At 36.0% G+C, this 18,450-nt stretch overlaps 1 protein-coding gene across 1 annotated transcript in view; it reads right to left on the reverse strand.

Moving 5' to 3' along the window:
* COL28A1 (collagen type XXVIII alpha 1 chain) overlaps positions 1-18,450 on the reverse strand; it is a 190,010-nt gene that overhangs the window by 92,345 nt on the left and 79,215 nt on the right. Inside the window, exons 15-20 of the mRNA XM_003782701.2 lie at positions 17,868-17,936; positions 14,664-14,732; positions 13,505-13,573; positions 5,494-5,565; positions 4,729-4,797; positions 1,512-1,583 (exon numbers count right to left, since the gene is read on the reverse strand). Coding sequence (XP_003782749.1) covers positions 1,512-1,583; positions 4,729-4,797; positions 5,494-5,565; positions 13,505-13,573; positions 14,664-14,732; positions 17,868-17,936 — 420 coding nt within the window. The remainder of the gene's footprint in view (positions 1-1,511; positions 1,584-4,728; positions 4,798-5,493; positions 5,566-13,504; positions 13,574-14,663; positions 14,733-17,867; positions 17,937-18,450) is intronic.

The following is an 18,450-nucleotide window of genomic DNA, read 5'->3' on the forward strand; positions in this document are numbered from 1 at the left end:
AAAGCAGAGTATGAATGTCTTAACTCAATAACTAAGAAAATGACATGAAGACTACGTTAACCAGTTTGATGAGAATATTTCAAAATATATATGAAAACACCACACTGTACCCCATGATTGCATTAATGTACACAGCTATGATTTAATAAAAAAACTTAAAAAAATAAAATGTGGCAAATCTTCATCTTCATGTTTTAATGGCTTTCTTTTCAGTCACGGAAAAATACTCACTTTGAATAAGAGTAAGACATAAAGCGTAATCATGGTTATTAATACTAATACAACGTTCTATTGTTCTTTCTATGGAATCCAGACATCTGGGCGTGGCACCAGGAAATTTGGATTTATAATAGGCTCCCCCAGTGATGCTGACAGACACTGAAGTTTAAGAATTACTGATCTACAGGTGATGTTTTGTTTTGTACTTGGTCTAATCTTGTGAGTGCCATTTTTAAAATTTATTCTTTAATCATCTGCTCTGTAAATACATTCCATGTCTCTTTCTTAAAATTAGCACCTTCCTAGAGACATGAACTCTCTTAGGTTTGCAGTTTCTGTTTCCTGACCCATTCAAATGACCTCAGCACTCACTGCTGCTAAGTCAGGACATCTATTTAATTACCTGCCTCACAATCTCCTCCACATGGTCCTCAGTGTCCTGTTCTGGACATACCAGGGCACAGATCCCTCCTTTTCATTTCATCTGATTTTTCTCTCTGAATAACTCCATGTATTGGACACTTAGAACCAGACACTGTCCCAAGGGCTATATTAACACTTTTATTCTTCAAGCAACCCTGTGAAATAGATCATATTATTATCTTCTTTCTATTATTGAAATGACTAGCTCCAAAAGGATCAGGTAGAGCAGTAGCAGACAAGCTTTCTGAAGCCTGTGCTTCATCATCACTGATCTGGCCCTCACTCTAGCATAGGTGTTCAACCTTTTTTCTTTTCTACTGCACATTGAAAGAATAAGAATTGTCTTGGGCCACACATTAATTACCCAAACTCTAACAAAAGCTGATGAGCAAAAGAAAAGGTCCATGCATACTTGTCATGATATCTGATACCACAGATAAGCAAAACAATCTTCAAATAATCTGCATGTGGCCTGCAGGGTGCATGCTGGACACCCCTGGCTAAGGGCTTGTCGTTCAACAAAATAAGACGATGGAGAATTGTGTCGCCCATGGTCCTCACTTTATTCAACTTCTGGATACTTGGTGATTACCAGAGAGGATGGATATGCAGATTCTCTTTTAGAAGCATATGTATCCCTATGAAAATTAAATATTTTATGTAATCTCTTCTTTCCATTTTATTGTGGTCTGGGAATAATATGTTTTTTAAGGATTTTTTAAATTTGGGGCTTTGGGGTATTTTTTTTCCTTTGTATTTCTTGGAAGGAAACAAGGATTCAAATGTTTCATATAAATCTGATATTCTATTAAAGCCAGACACAATTACAATCTCCCCAAAGCATAAATAAGAACATAAAAAGCACATACCTTTGGTCCTTCAGGCCCTGGAAATCCCCTCTGCCCTTGATTTCCTTTGCTCCCTTTCTTTCCTTCATCTCCCTGTGAAAATAATTATAAAAATAGAGATATTGTATTAACAAACCCTCCCTAACCTTGTAATGACCTTGGCAGAGTCAGACTCTCAACACCAACTTTAAAGTGCTGTTCCCTGAGCACCACTGAGTTATGCAGGGTTTGTCAATGTCCTTGAGCAGATTGACCCAACTTTAGAATTGTTCAGTCTTCACTATTTATTCAATATGATTGAATATTTTTTAAAATCTTAGCTCTGTATCTTTCTTTGGGAACTTTAATTTGAATTTACAGTACTTTTGCACCCTTAGTCTATTAACAGATGGTTCTAAGACATTCACAGTTTTAAAAAAGAGAGTTATCTGTGCTTTTCATGCTGTTTTTCCATTTTCCTGCTATTTCAGTTATGAAACATAAAATGAGATGCTTTTTAAAACCACAGCCCTATTTCTTCCTCAGTGAGGAGTCTAATTCTTTCCCCCAAAGGCAGCTAATAATTTTACTGGTAGGAAGATGTTTGATCATTAACCTGGTGCAGAGCTAGAAACTGACTACTAGCTGTTCCCCAGCACAGTTGTACAAGGTAGTGCTCCCCCAAAAGAATCCTTCGCCTTTCAACTGGAAGCCTCACGGCATTACAAAACTATCTTTCTTTTTTCTTTTTTTTTTTTGAGAAAGAGCCTCAAGCTGTCCCCCTGGGTAGAGTGCCGTGGCATTACAGCTCACAGCAACCTCCAACTCCTGGGCTCAAGCGAGTCTCCTGCCTCTGCCTCCCAAGTAGCTGGGACCACAGGCGCCCGCCACAACGCCCGGCTATTTTTTTGGTTGCAGCTGTCATTGTTGTTTGGCGGGTCCGGACTGGGGATTCGAACCCGCCACCTTAGGTGTATGTGGCTGGCGCCTTAGCGGGTTGAGCTATAGGTGCCGAGCCAACAAAACTATCTTTCAACAAGGAACTACATCCAGGTGTGTGCCCAGCTCAAGAATGAAATAGCTCCTTGTGGTCTGCAGCTGAGGCCATTTAAACATTTATGATATACATGACTACATTATGGTTTTTAAACTTGCCATCAGAATTACCTGTAAGGATTATTATACCACTGATCTAGGCCCCGCACCCAGAGTTCCTGATTTAATATGTCTGCACTGAGGCCCAAGAATTTGCATTTCTCATCTTCCCAGGTGATGCTGAAGCTGCCAGTTCAGGGACCACACTTTAGAACCACTAGCTTATCCCATGGTCATCAGCAAAGCACACATTTCACTTAGAAGAAGAGGTGACCTCCAGTGGAATCTACAGAGACGTAATCAACTCCCCATGATCTGTACTAATGGGGAGCAGTAACATAAGTATAAAAAAAGTTGAATATCCAAATATCATTAATTTTATCATTATAATTTTCTAGTAGAGACAAAAATCCAACCACAATTCTTTATTTTCTTTCATTCATTACCACTAATATAATTTATTGACTTAAATCACCTTGCAAGACAACAGCAGGAACCCAATTAAATGTAAGAAAGTGGCAACGTTGGACCCTGGCACATCTGGGCCGTGTAACATTTTCCTACCACTCTTCTCCAATAGCCTTCCGTAAGCCACAAATCACCTCAAACCATAAATCCAGTGGCCTCTCTTTCCAACACATATTCTCATTTTCCTAGTGGTGCGTTTCATATCACCCATTGCTTTCATCTTGAAGCCCTTTCTCCTTGGTTTCTCTCCAACACAGTACTATGCTGCTCATACTGTTCTGAATGTTCTTTCTCCAACTGCCAACTGGATATGGGGTCTATATTATTCTTTTTTTTTTTTTTTGAGACAAAGTCTCACCTGGTCACCCTCAGTCAAGTGCTGCAGCGTCTTAGCTCACAGCAATGTCAAACACTTGAGCTCATGCATTCTCTTAATAGCTGGGATACAGGTGTCTGCCACAATGCCTGGCTATTTTTAGAGATGAGGGCTCACTCTTGTTCAGGCTGGTCTTGAACTCCTGAACTCCAGGCAATCTACCCACTTCGGCCTCCCAGAGTGCTAGGCATGAGCCACCGCACCTGACCCAGGTCTAGATTATTCTGATGCTCAAGTCTGAAAATCATGGTGTAGTCATTTACATTTAAATGGCCTCAGCTACAGACCACAAGGAGTTATCCTTTCCTTGAGCTGGGCACACTCAGTGTGGGGCTTAAACGTCAGCTCTCTTTCTCAAAGACATCATTCATTCTCACAGCTTCATTTATTAATTCCAAGTGTCTATTTTCCAAAAGTATGTTCTAGAAAATATCTCTTCTCTGAATGTTAAAAGGCCAATATTTCTAAAAGTACATTTTTCATGATATTAAAAAGATATTCCCTATTTCCCTACCTCCCAACAAAAGGATCTCATACTCTGGTAAGTTGGTAAATAAAAATGTCTTCAAGCCTAAAAATATGTTTAAATTTCAGATTTTTCACATTTAAGGTAAAGGATGCAATTTTAGCTAATATTTTCACAAGACAGATTTCTTAAGCTATCAATTACTATTTTAATAAAATTATAAATAGAACACTGATAAGCATATAGATTTATTTTTACGTGACTCATATATTCCATAAGAATCTTTTATAGGCATTGATGATTGCACATAAAAATTGTAGGAACATCTGGCCCTAGGTTATGTCACTAATGATCTCATAGATGAATTTATACATTCTCATCTTGACGTTTAAAGATGTTATCCAACTAGCATTTATTTCTACAGAATGTAAAATGAATTTATGCAAAGTTGTAAAGTGAAATCATCATATAATAAGGTGATATTTCTTATTATTATGTGAGATTTTATAAACATTTGAAGAAAATGTATGGACTGTCAAATCTCAAAGATGTATCTCAAGGTTTCCTTTCCTTCCTGGGTGTTTTTTAAATGTCAGTCTGACCATTTATTGAGAAAACATGTGTTGAATTCTTCCATATGCTGGGTCGCATAATAAAGGTTAGCAAAATAAAAATTAATAGCACATACTTGCTGTCTTCCAAAAACTCATAAGATAGCATTTATAACTTTGAGCCAGGCATAAACACATTTGACACCCCAAGAATAACAATCAAATTTCTCCTAAATTGGCTTCTTAGTATCAGGATGAGGACACAGATAGGCTGCTTCCCCCAACACGCTGTCATTTCCATACCTTGGAGCCAGGCTGTCCTTTCCCAGGCGGTCCTTCTGGGCCTCTTGTTCCTGGAAGCCCTGCTTCTCCCTAGAGGAAAGGGAGCGGATAATCCCACCTTGTCTCCTTTTATTGTCAGTGGATTCACCTGAGATCCTCCAAAACATACTAGACTCTAGTCTCAAAATTAATTTGGAAGTTTACCAACTTGAATAAAACAACACCAAATTCCACTTTAACTCAGCAGCTGGAATTTCATGAGAAAGTCTAATTTCTCAGCCAATTTCCAAACCAAATAAGCTCACTTTCTTTTGGCTCTTCATTCGCATTTGGTGGATTTTTTTTTTTAACAAGAAAGACCTTCAGCCTTTACATCTGCTGTTTTTCACTACTTTTATTGAAAAATGAATATTTCAAATGTCAACTCAAAATACTTCAGACAATCTTTACAATGACCTTACTTCCTGAATGCATTTACAGAGTCTCATTTTGAAGAGAGAAAAAAGTATGTTTCTCTTAAGTTTAAATGCATGTGCTTTCTAGAAATCCTCAAGTAATTTACTGGAGAACACCATAGGCAGAACGCCAGAGAAAAGGCAGAGGATATAAGACACTACCTCAGTCTTTGAATAGGCATTCTTTATAAGGGAAATTTAGGATCATGGGCTCTTTTTTTCTTAAGGAGACTAAATTTGTCCTGGATAATTTAATCTGAGCTCCTGCAGGATCAATATATCAGTATATAATATAGTTTTAATTCCAGTAATATGAAAAACCTGGTCTTACCTTCTTGCCTTCGGTTCCGTCTTCTCCTGGTACTCCTGGTTGTCCTGGGACCCCTATTGAGCCTGGCTCCCCCTAGTGGATGAACAAAGATTTTATTTTCTGGAAGTTTTATTTATATGCCCTCCATTTGAGGGACTTGCAATTGGATCTGATAGTGTCTATGAAATGCCTCTGAGAAATCTGATTACTTAATAGTAATTGAACTATTTGACCTTAGGCAAGTTACTTAACCTCTCTGGGCCTTAGTTTTGGATTCTGTTCTTATGGGTTGAATTGTGACACCCAAAAAGATATGTTAATGTCCTAACTCTTGGTTAACTATGAATGTGTCCTTAGTTGAAACTAGGATCTTTGCAGATATCATCCAGTTAAAATGAGACCATTAGAGTGGGTCCTAACTCAGTATGACTGCTGTCCTTATAAGAGGCAAATGCCACCTGAAGACAGACCCAGAGAGAGGACCATGTAACCACAGAGGCAGACTGAAGTGATGCAGCTACAAGCCTAGTAATGCCAAGGATCAAAGCCACCACTAGGAGCTAAAAAGACACCAAGGATTCTTTACAGGTTTTGGAGAAAGTATGGCACTACAGACACCTTGATTTTGAGCTTCTAGCCTCCAGAACTGTGAGATAATACAGTTCTGTTTTTAAGCTACCCAGTTTCCATTAGCTCTAGGAAAACATTAGTAGTATAAAAGTGAAATGAAAAATTTCGTTTCTAATATCACTTCTAACTCTAATATTCAATAATTCTACTTAAAGTTAATTTATGACTAAGAATTAATCTTTTGGCCAGGTGCAGTGGCTTACACCTGTAATCCTAGCACTCTGAGAGGCCAAGGCAGGTAGACTGATTGAACTCAGGAGTTTGAGGCCAATCTAAACAAGAGCAAGAAACTGTCCCCCCCACCCCCCCCCCAAAATAATAAATCTTCTAAAATTTTCAAGAAAAAACACATGGTACTTTCAAGCAGGACGAACGTGTCCTTGCTGCATTTACTAACTAAAATTTTAAACAAACATTGGAAAACATCAATAAATGGATAACCTTTAAGAAAAATATAAATTACATAAATGATGTAAAAAAGGAATGGACAAGCCAACTAAACCAATACCATTAAACAAACAGAATCAGCAACTGAAACTCTCTACTTCCTCTCCTTCCAAGATCACAGGCTAAGTTGGTTTTACAGTTAAGACTTAACAAACTTTTAAACCTTTGAAGAACATGTATTCCCTATTTATATGAACAGTTCTGAAAAATAGAAAAAGGGGGAAGTCTACCCAATTTATTTTATGAGGCTTATATAACTTTGATAGAAAAAAATTATATAATGACAAGAAAACTAACATTATAGACCAGTCTACTTGTGAAATATAGATGCAATTTAAGTGTTCAATCAAATGCTTCAATTTCCCTTGAGTTTACTACCTGAATAAAGTTTTTAGGCCACAGCTTAGGGATAGAGAAGCCAGGAAAAGCTCAGATATCTCTCTAATTTAAAGAAACAAATGTAGGAGTCAAGATCAGCTAGTGTTTCAAAAGTATACAGGGAAGATTACCAGAGAGGAAAGAGTTACACAGAGAAAAGTATGAAACTCTTCTAAGCATCCCCCTCAAATATTCAGCACACATGTGTGAAGAAACTACCACAAACCTGGGAAAGAATCAACTTAAAAGATTAAAGAGGACTGTCAGTGGGCCAAGAATAGTGCCTGCTCTGAATGACAAGAAAGAAAACCTCACAATTCTGAGGACATAGATTAAAGTTCTAAAACGGTCTTGCCTCAGTAATGGGAGAAAATTAACCTAAAGGCTGCTCTAGTCCTACCTAACAAAGCTTAATATCAAAACTCTAAAGGCTCAATCTGTTTTCAAGTAACTTAAAAGGATTCAAGAACAAAATTCAAAACTAGAGGAAAGCAAAAATATCTAGCATCCGAAAAGGTAAAATTCACAATGTCAGACATCCAATTGAAAATTATCAGACATTTGTATAAGATGGGAGATATAGCCCATTGTGTTAAGAAAAAGTGATCCATCAAAACTGACCCAGAAAAGATACCAATAATAGAATTAGTAGATAAGGACATTAAAACAGCTATTATAGGAGGCGCCTATGGCTCAAAAGATTAGGGCGCCGGCCCCATATACTGGAGGTAGCAAGTTCAAACCTGGCCCTGGCCAAAAACTGCAAAACAAACAAACAAAAAACAAAAAAACCTATTATGACTAAATTCCATACAGCCAAGAAATTAGAGAAAACTTGAGGCATGTTAAATTGAGACATGAAAGGAGAATGACACTTGAATCAAATTGAACTTCTAGATTAGAAAAGTACACTGGATAGAATTAAAAGCAAATTAGGTATGGTAGAAGAAAAGATTAGTAAACTGAAAGATAGAGCCGTAACTACTATCCAAAATAAAACCCATGGAAAAAAGAGACTGAAAAAGAATGAGCAGAACATCAGTGAACTGTGAGACAACTTGAAGATTCCTAATATAAGTAAAATTAGAGTTCCTGGGTTGTGGGGAGAAGTGATATTTCAAGAAATACTAGCAAAATATTTTTCTGATTTGATGAAAAACTTAGATAACCCTTATATCTGAGAACATCACTTAATACCAAGCAGAAGAAATATGTCTAAGACATACTTTGTCACATGGCTCAACACCAATAATTTAGAGAAAATCTCAAAAACATCCAGAGGGAAAAAATACATGCTGTGTAGAAAAAGGAATATAAAGATAACTGATTGCTCATCACAAACAATGCAAGGGAGAAGACACTAGAGCAACACCTTAAAAGTCCTAAAAGGAAGAAAACTAAATAACAACTGCAACCTATAATTCCATACCCAGCAAAAATATGGTCAAATAAAAATCCTTTTTTAGAAATTGATTTGGCAGTTTCTTGAAAACCTAGTCACCTGCCATCTGACCGAGGCATTTTGCTTTAGGTGTTTGCTCAAGAAAAATTTTTTAAATGCCCATTTAAATACACAAAAATGTTCATAATGGCTCTATAATATCCAAATTCTGGGAACAACCAAAATTTCTATCAACAGGTGAATAGGTAAACAAATTGAGGTTTATCTATATATTGGAATACTATTCAGCAATACAAAGGAATAAACTATTTGCACATGCTACAGTGTGGACCTCCAAATAATTTTGCTGAGTGAAAAGAAGCCAGGAAAAAAATAAATGAATAGTAAATGATTACATAAAATTCTAGGAGATGCAAACTAACCTATGATGACAAAAATCAGCTGAATGGAAAAGAAGATAACCATAAGGCAGATCTGTCAAAAGCCTGTCAGTAAAGACAGAACAAAGTAAGGAGGGATGATGGAAGGACACTATTATCACACAAAGGGACAGGTGATAATTCCTGAGGTTTATGGATACCTTTTTATCTTGGTTGTAGTGTTGACTTCAAGAACATATACATATGTCAAAACTTACCAAATTGTACACTTTAAATATGTGCAATTATGTGTTATCATATAACAAATGCAGAGGGTGCCAAAATATATACACATTTTAAGAAAGGAAAAAACTGTACTAAAAATTTAATATTCAATATATACTGATAATGTTTGTTATCTTGTATATTGTATCTTTATCTCTTATAATTGCAGAAGTCAATATGACTTGAGTATTACAATTTTAATAGTTTTTTCCTTTCTTAAAATATGTATACATTTTTAGTACCCTTTGTAGTTATCAAAAATGAAATTCTGAGTAAAAAATTAGTCAATTAAATTATTATCACAAAAAAGTATACATTGTGATGCACTGGGTTTATCTCAAGAATGCAAAGATGGTCCAACATCTAAAACTTCTGTAAATGTAATATATCGTATTAACAGGTTAAAAGGGGAAAACAATAGTTATTTCAGTAGATGCATAATTTGATAAAATACAATACTCATTTACAATTCCAACCAATGTTTTGTACAATTGAAATAGGAAGATATTTTCTTAACCTAATAAGGTTATTCATCAAAAACTTACAGCAAATGCTACATTTAAGAGTGCAATTTTGGAAGTACTTCCTTTAAAGTCACCTCTGTTAAATATTGTACTAGAGATCCTAGCCATGCAAATAATAAAAATAATGAAAGAAAGAAGAAACAAACAAGAATAGGTAAAATTTTATTTTCAAACAATATGTTTATGTACATTAAAAATTTTCAAATCAAGGCTTAGTGCCCATAGCACAGTGGTTACAGCACCAGCCACATACACCAAGGTGGGTTCAAACCCATCTTGGGCCAGCTAACAACAATGACAACTGCAACAAAAAATGGCTAGGCATTCTGGCGGGTGACTGTAGTCCCAACTACTTGGGATGCTGAGGCAAGAGAATCACTTCAGCCCAAGAGTTTGAGGTTGCTGTGAGCTGTGAAGCCATGGCACTCTACCCAGGGCAACAGCTTAAGACTCTGCCTCAAAATAAATAAATAAATAAAATAAAAAAATCAAAATAAAAATTTAAAAATCAAGAGACTCTATGAACAAAAGTACTAAGAGATTTTACAGGGTGACTGGATTAAAAATCAATATACCAAAACAAAACAAAAAACACTTTCCCTACAAACCTGTAACAAATAATTAGAACATGTAGAAAAAGAGAAATTTCTCCAGAGTATCTGGGAATAAATTTAACTAAAGAGGTAAGATCTTTATGGAGAAAATGACAGATATTGTCCTGAAAAATTAGAATTTTACTCTGTGGTATAAAAGATTCCCTATTTAAACAGTAGATTCAATGCAATTCAAATAGAATATTTTGTTAAATTAGATAAGACACTACTAAAGTATGTATCTTAGAATTGATAATAACCAAGAAAGAAGACAATAGTATTTTTTCTTTTAGATGATGAAACTTACTATAAACCCATCTTAATCAAAATGGGGAAATAATAGCACTGAGAAACATAAATGGACTCATGGAGTAGAACAGAAAGCTCAGGCACTGATCCTCACAAATACAGAAACTTGATACGTGACAGGTGCACTGTAAGTCAGTGTGGCAAAAATATAAACTATTAACTGACACTGGAACACCTGGTTCTTTAGATGGAAAAAACAGATCTGCACATTCACTTTATACACAAAATTCTATGTGGATTAAAATACTAAACTTAAAATGCAAAACACTAAAACTTTCAGATAAAAATACATAAGAATATCTTTATGATTTTGAGGTCAAGAAGTGTTTTTAAATAATATTTAAAAAGCACAAATCATAAAGGGATAGAAATGCATGAAAATTTAAAACTTCTGTATAGAAAAATGTACTCTAAGTAAAGTGAAAAAGATAAGCCACAGCCTGGGATGAAGATATTTGCAACCTATATAACAAAGGATTAATATCCATATATAAAGAACTACAATTAATAAAAAAGGAATGTTCAACCTTAAAAAACATGAATGCAGGCCATTAAGCACATGAAGAACTGTTCAAACAATTAGTAGGGAATAAAAATTAATACATAGGATATATTTGTATACACTGCATATTTGCAAGGATGTAGAGAAAAGAATATCATTACCTGCCGCTGGCAGGAGGCTAAACTATCATAGCTATTTTGGGCAGGATTTCTGCCCAAAAATCAAATTGAAGACTTGCCTACTCTATGATCTTCCCATTGTACCTCTAGCTATTTATCAGCTACAAGTCAGAGAAGCCTGTATCCTGACTTACAAAAAGAAATAGAATGTCATGGCAGCATTGTTAGCAAATGCAAAAATGAGAAGCAATTTAGATATCCATCAACAGAAAAATGGATAAATATAAAATAAGATATTTTCATACAATGCAATACTACAGAGCAATTAAAATAACTGAATTAAAGATATAGAAAAACACAAATAAAATATGAGTGACCATAAATATATTACAGAATAATACATTAAGTTTAAGACCACAAAAAAGCAATACAGTAGAACCTCTGTAGGTTGACCACCCAAGGGACCTTAACAAACTGGTCAACATATGGGGATGGTTAACACAAGGAACTAGGCCTCCTGTACTGATATATACATGTGGTACATGTCTGGTCTATGAAAATTAGGTCAACTTAAGGAGGTGGTCAATGTAGGAAAGTGGTCAGCCATGGAGGTTCTACTATATATGGTTTGATAAAACATGTGTGAGAAATTATAAAAGCTTTGAAAGAATGATAAACTAAATTCATAATGATGATTATTTAAACCAAATTTATAATGCTGATTATGTTTCAGGAGAGAAGTGAGAGCAATAGTATTGGGGAGGACAAGCAGGAGGCTTCCTAGCTATTATCTGTAATATTTCTTTGAAAAAGTATCTGGATCTGTGCAAAGTGGTTCACGCCTGTAGTCCCAGCCACCTGGAAGGCTAAGGCAGAAGGATCCCTTGAGCCCAGGAGTTTGAGGCTGCACTGAGCTCTAATAAGGCCCCTGCACGCTATCTAGAGTGACAGAGCGAAATCCCATCTCAAAAATTAAAAAAAAAAATTAGAGTTAATATGGCAAAATGTTAACATTCGGTAAATCTGGGCTATGAAATACATTGCTGCCCTTTGTATTTTCTCTCTAATGTTGAGTATATTTGAAATATTTCATTTTTTTAATTAAGAGAAGCTTAAGATTGCACATACAGTAAGTGGCAAAACTGAGAGTTGAACTCAAGTAGTCTGACAGTGGAGCTCACTATAGTGCATGTTGCCTCTCTGCAATTGACATATATAACAGAATAAGTGTGTTTACATATATAAACACATGTCTATAGTATATATATGTATGTTCATTTGTACAACATACTTATCACTTAGCCCATTTATTGTATAACCATCAAAGCCATGCAAAAATGGCTACTATGATTACTATATGGATAAATTTTTTATCCTTTGTAATTTTACATTTAAATATATATATAATGTGTATATTATTCTTTTAATACTCAAATTATTGCAAGAATAATGACAATGAAGTTTAGCATTAAACATGGTTCACCAAGTCCTATATAAGTTCAGGATTAGTTATAGAAATTGTGAAAGGTAAACTAAGGACTCGTTTATTTATTCAACAGTATTTAATGAGTACCTATCATGTCCCCCAAGCTGAGAATTCACTAACAAGCAAAGTAACTGAGGTGCCTGCTCTAGTGGAGTGTGTATTTAAGAGTAACACCGTCCAACAGAAATATAAAGCAAGCAATACGTGCAATTGTAACTCTTATAGTAGTAGAAGCCTGTGGGGTAAAACCCTGCAAACTGTGTGCTCACTTTTAAACTCCAGAAGCAGGCGGACAGACTTCTGTGGAAAGCAACTCTGTCAAAGACCCGGTAGCCTCGGTCAACATAGAACAGGGCCTGAAGGTTTGGGCCTAAAAACCCATCGGCAGTGACTCTGGCCATGTGGCTGTTAAGCCTGTGAGGAAAGGGTTAAAAGCCTTCCTGCAGAGACACAGCCTAGAAGTTGATAAAGGTAAGTTTATCAGAAAACTACGTAGGTCTCCAGGTTGCCTAGAAACAGAGGCCATAAACCTGCTTTCTGTAATACAGTGAGTGCATAGTATAACTCCAAGGTTTTACTCCCCTCTTGGTAGTCTCTAGTCTCTAGACATACTCCCTTTTGCAACTGTCTCAAGGTTTCAAACTTTGTGTCTATTTGAAGGTTGAACTAACTTTAGAAAAGTAGTATGAATGCTTTGCTTGTTAATTAATAAAGTGTAAGTGACCAGCCTACTATACAAGGTGGTCATGAACAATAAAGCTTTGCTACTTGCCATCAGCGGGTAGTCTGTCTCTTTCATCATAATAATTCCAGATGGGAGACTACACCTGTGGCCACGCTGTCTGTCTCTCGCAAAACCCCAACGCAACAGTAGCCACATTTAAAAAGGTAGTTACACATAGTTAGATGATACATGATCTATATTGTGTTTGGATATGAAAGAAATCTTATAAAATATATAAATTAACAAATCATGTCTGAGCACATGAGCAACTCACCTTTGGACCTTGTATTCCAATTCCCACTGGTCCTCTAGGGCCTGTAGGTCCCATTTGGCCTACTTCTCCCTAGTAAGGAAAGAGTATTCGAATATAGCAGAAAAAAATAATAATGTATTCCTAGTTTTGCTCTCTGAAGAACTACCTTATATCAATAAAGTAAAACAGTTTCATGTAATTAATATATAGATATAGATATAGATATATCCTGAAATCCCTTCAGATGGACAGATTTTCACCAAATTTGGAATGTATATATGGGATAGATACATATCCTATGTATAGAATATACACATATGATATACTGTATATGATCTGACTTTAAGTATAGGACAGACAAATATTCTAATGAATTTTGAACATGTAGCATATTGAAAATTGATTTTAAAGACCCCCTATGGAAGGCACCTAGAAAGGGTAGGCAGTTTCATTCCATAACAACTAAAATTGACACATGAGAAGCCAATGACATAGTGACTGCCAATCCAGAGCAATATCACAGCCAGAGGAAACCACCTGAGATTTTGATGATGAGTTCCAAGTCAAAAGTTGCAAAGACACAACAGTGTTCTATTGAGCTGCTGCTCACATAAATAGCTCTGAGAGAGCTCAAAGGCAACCAGTTGCAGACAAGTATTTTATTTATTTGACAGTGATTAGTAATTCTTGGCAGCAACATTAAGGATAGCTAGTTAAATAACTAAAGTGCCACGCTTCTCCTCAAGGGGTAAATAATAGTTCCTTCCAATTTAAGAGGTAATCGATTGCTAAACTCACAGAACAATTTTGTTAGGTCATTTCTGACACCATCTTTTTAAGGTTTTGTTAGTTGAATCTCCTGAGGGAGTTCTGGTAACAATGAAAATTAGCCAACAGAGAGGCATGGATTCACTGGTTGACTCTACTGACATTACTATTTGAGTTGCTAGAATACAATCTCATACGTAAAAGTAACAAAACAAAACACATAAAGACTGTATGAGTTTCTTAAAGCATACAGAATATATATTTTCTAAATTGTTAGGAATATTAGTAACATTTTACATTAAGATTATGATTTTTAAATTCATGCTGTTCTCTTCTAAATGCACTCACATTTAGCAGAAAATAGCAGTTATACTGTAGATATATTAAACTCTCCTCTCATTCAGAAAGTTACCTTGGAACCAGGTGAGCCTTGTCCTGGGGGCCCTTGTGGACCAGGTGGACCAACAGGACCTTGGATTCCCTTTAAAATAAAAATTTTTTAAATAGTATCAGGGAAATTAAGAAGACTTCTAGATAAATTTCAAATCTTCTAAAGTAAAAATTTAGTTCACACTCCACAATAGATTATTCATACTGAATAAACATTTGATGAATGGTGTGAGGGAAGCTGCCAGTTGAACTATAAGACACATTTCTTCCCTTCTGCCATAGTAAGAAAAATTTCAGCTGGGTCACATGGCTGCCTTGAATAAAGACCCCATTTTTCAGTACTTATTGCAGCCACGTGTGGTCACATGGATGAGATCCCCCTAATAGGATGTGCATGGATTAATGTGTGCAATTTCCACTTAGTCCTAAAGGAAGAGGTGTGCCTCCTCCTTTCCTTTTCCTTTTTCCAGTGGCTGGAACAATGATATGGGGGCCATCCAGGAGCATGGGAACAAGGAAAGCACCTTCAGGAAGGTTGACTAGCAAGCATAAAGAAGGCTGAACCCAAGGACATTGATGAATAGAGCCACCACACCAGCTTGGAGTTCTAAATAAGAGAAATAAAATTATACCTTAATTATGAAATAGTTAACCCATTTCAGAGCTCTATCACATGCAGACAAACCTACATCCTCTTTGTACTAATCAGTATGTATCAGGATATTAAACTGAAGGTTTGATCTAACCTCTAAGAAGTAATAGTAGACACCAAACTGGAGAATGTTCAAACACTTGACTTTCTCTTTCAAATTGTGGGTATAAAAAGGGGTGCGTCCATACATGTATATGTGTATATGGTGTTATTTATATTTTTATATATTTCACTTTACATCTAAGGTGATGGAGCCTCTACATATTTAATGAAAATCTGGACGCCGACTCAGCACCCATAGCTCAGTGGTTAGGGTGCTAGCCAAATACACCAGGGCTAGCGGGTTTGAACCTGGCCCAGGCCTGCTAGAACAACAATGACAACAACAACAACAACAAAAATAGCCAGGCATTGCGGCAGACGCCTGTAATCCCAGCTACTTGGGAGGCTGAGGCAAGAGAATCGCTTAAGCCCTAGAGTTGGAGGTTGCTGTGAGTTGTGACAGTACAGTACTCTACTGAGGGCAACATAGTGAGATGCTGTCTTAAAAAAAAAAAATTCTAGAGGCCATTTGAGAGAGATTGTAAATGTGTTGCTGGAAAGAAAAGTTCTCTCATAAGCAAATGAGGGAGAAAATTCATTTTTATAAGAAAAAAGGGAAGATCTAATATAACAAGAATACAATTGATAAACATATTAAATTAAGGATAAGGACAACATTGAAAATGGAAGAAGTTAAGGAGGTTAAGTGTTTTTTAAAACTAAAGAACAATAACCTCCCTCAAGGACCAGCATTAAAGGTAACAGGAAGCCGCAGCTGGAAGGTCCAGAGTTCAAAGATCCAGATTTGTCTTCGAGCCTCATTTTTAGGCCCATGGTGGTAACTCAGCACCAAGAACACCACTAAACCCAAGATGGGACAGCACTGTCCAGCCACTCTAAGGATCAGAATATAGTGTTGGCTAACACCAGCAAATAAACTACAAAGTTTGAGAATACCCACAGGGATAGTCAAACCATGATCTCTGAGTTGTCAAAAAATCCAGCTCTTAATTATTATCTAAATATTTATTTACAGATTTACTTTGGCTGCTTCTGCACATTAATCCTCCTAATGTATTATATTAGGACTTCTGCCAAGGGTAAGGTAATGAAAAAAAAGAGTCAAATCCAACTTTGCTGTTTCTTGGACTAACAAAAAAAAAGTAATAATAATTTGGCAGATGTTTAGAAATAAACTCAAAGAGAAAAAAAGAAATAAACTCAAAGTTAATGCCAACAATGAGATTTGAAATTATTTCATTTTTTTCTCTCTTTTCCCAATACCCTAGATAAAGGAAGTGCTATTCATTCTCTTGGCAACAGAAAAATCCAAATCTGAATCAAAAATTTTATTCAAACTCACTTGCTGCTTTTTTCTAGGATAGGGTGACCAGATTTTAACATTTGTAAAGCGGGACAACATGGGGTCGGGGGAGGCTGGGGCAGGGCAGGGCAGGACAGGGTACCAGGCAGGGCAGGGCCTGACAACAATGCAAACTTTGATAAGCAGTTCTCGATAATCACTTCTCAACAATTATTTGTTATTATTACAGTTTAACATTATAAAATTAACAAAAATAATATAAAACTCATATTCTGGCGAAATAGCCACATGGCAGGCAAAAACTATATATTCCCTTCCTATTCTCCCTCCCGTTCGTGCATTCTTTCCAAAAATCTGGACTTTTTTAAAACACCGCCGGACACGGGACAAATTGTTAAAAAGCGGGCCTGTCCCACCAAAGGTGGGACGTCTGGTCACCCTATTCTTGGAGGATATTCAGCACAAATCTGGATCTGTTGGTCATTTTGATTAAAGGAGACTATGTAGGTAAAGGCATATGGTAAACAACAGTAGAGAGTACTGTTATATTATCTGCACATTATTTAGATTTAACACAGTTGCCCAGCTTTTCTTGAAATTACCAGAAGATTCTGGAAGCAGTTCCAGGCCTACATGGAGAAACATTCTTAGAGAGCATTCCTTTCTTCTACCCAAGAGAGGCCAAATGTCATTTATAAATCCTATCTGTGGTTTGCTTCTATTCAGAAAGAGTGCCCTGTAAATTAAATGGTTACCCCTGGTCTTAGGCTTAAGGATAATGTTTGTTTTTACATCGCTACATGGCTAGAGGATGGGAAATACTACTTCCATTGAGAGTGGAGTTTAATTACCCACAACTTTTCAAGGAGAAAAAATACATGAATCAACAGGTAAATAAACTATTACTCCCAAGTGAAACTAAAAATATAAAATATTACCTCAAAATGCTTTCCCTTAATCAGGTTTTAATTAAAATTCACAGCATCATGAAATGTACAATTTATTTTTTAAGTCTTCGGAAGTTCTAAAACATAACATCTTCTTATGAAACTATCTAAGCCTTTCCTACATTCTCTCCCAGGCTTATATTCCATTGCAATTTAACTATCAAGTATACTCATACATGTTTGCAGGACTGGATTTCAGTGAACCCCAACATTGGGCCAGAATGTTCTATACCGAAAGCAAAGGAGGAAGGCATTAATTACCTGTTCCCCTTGACTCCCAATTCCAGGCAGGCCCATTGGTCCTTGGGGCCCCACAGGTCCTAAATCTCCCTGTATAGAAAATAAGTCAGAAATATACCAATAAAATAAGATTTTAAGTAAAATAAAACTTTATTCTTTCATACTTTGCTATTAGGAGAGATTAAAATCTATCTTTACATTATAAAAAAGTATAACATGGAAAATTTTGAAACTTCATTTCATGCCTTTTAAGCAAATTTTATAGCTTATATTTGCCAAAATAGTAAACGACATTTTTGCTATTTAGTCTAAGGTGGCAAGCATTTGCATCAGCTTATGCTCATCAACTTGGATTTACCAGTCATTTTTCTCAACACCAAAAATTTCTGAATAGTAATTATCATAGTGCAAACACTTCCTGTTAGGATCATAACAGAAATATTCAAAAGTATAAAATTCATAATGTTCAAGAAAACTGGGATTTGAGAAATAAATTGAAGAAGACTATCTTTTTTTTTTTTTTTGAGACAGAGCCTCAAGCTGTCCCCCTGGGTAGAGTGCTCTGGCATCACAGCTCACAGCAACCTCCAACTCCTGGGCTCAA

The sequence above is a fragment of the Otolemur garnettii genome, unplaced genomic scaffold (assembly GCF_000181295.1).
Source record: "Otolemur garnettii isolate 467f Iridium unplaced genomic scaffold, OtoGar3 scaffold00005, whole genome shotgun sequence".
Classification (NCBI taxonomy): Eukaryota; Metazoa; Chordata; class Mammalia; order Primates; family Galagidae; genus Otolemur; species Otolemur garnettii.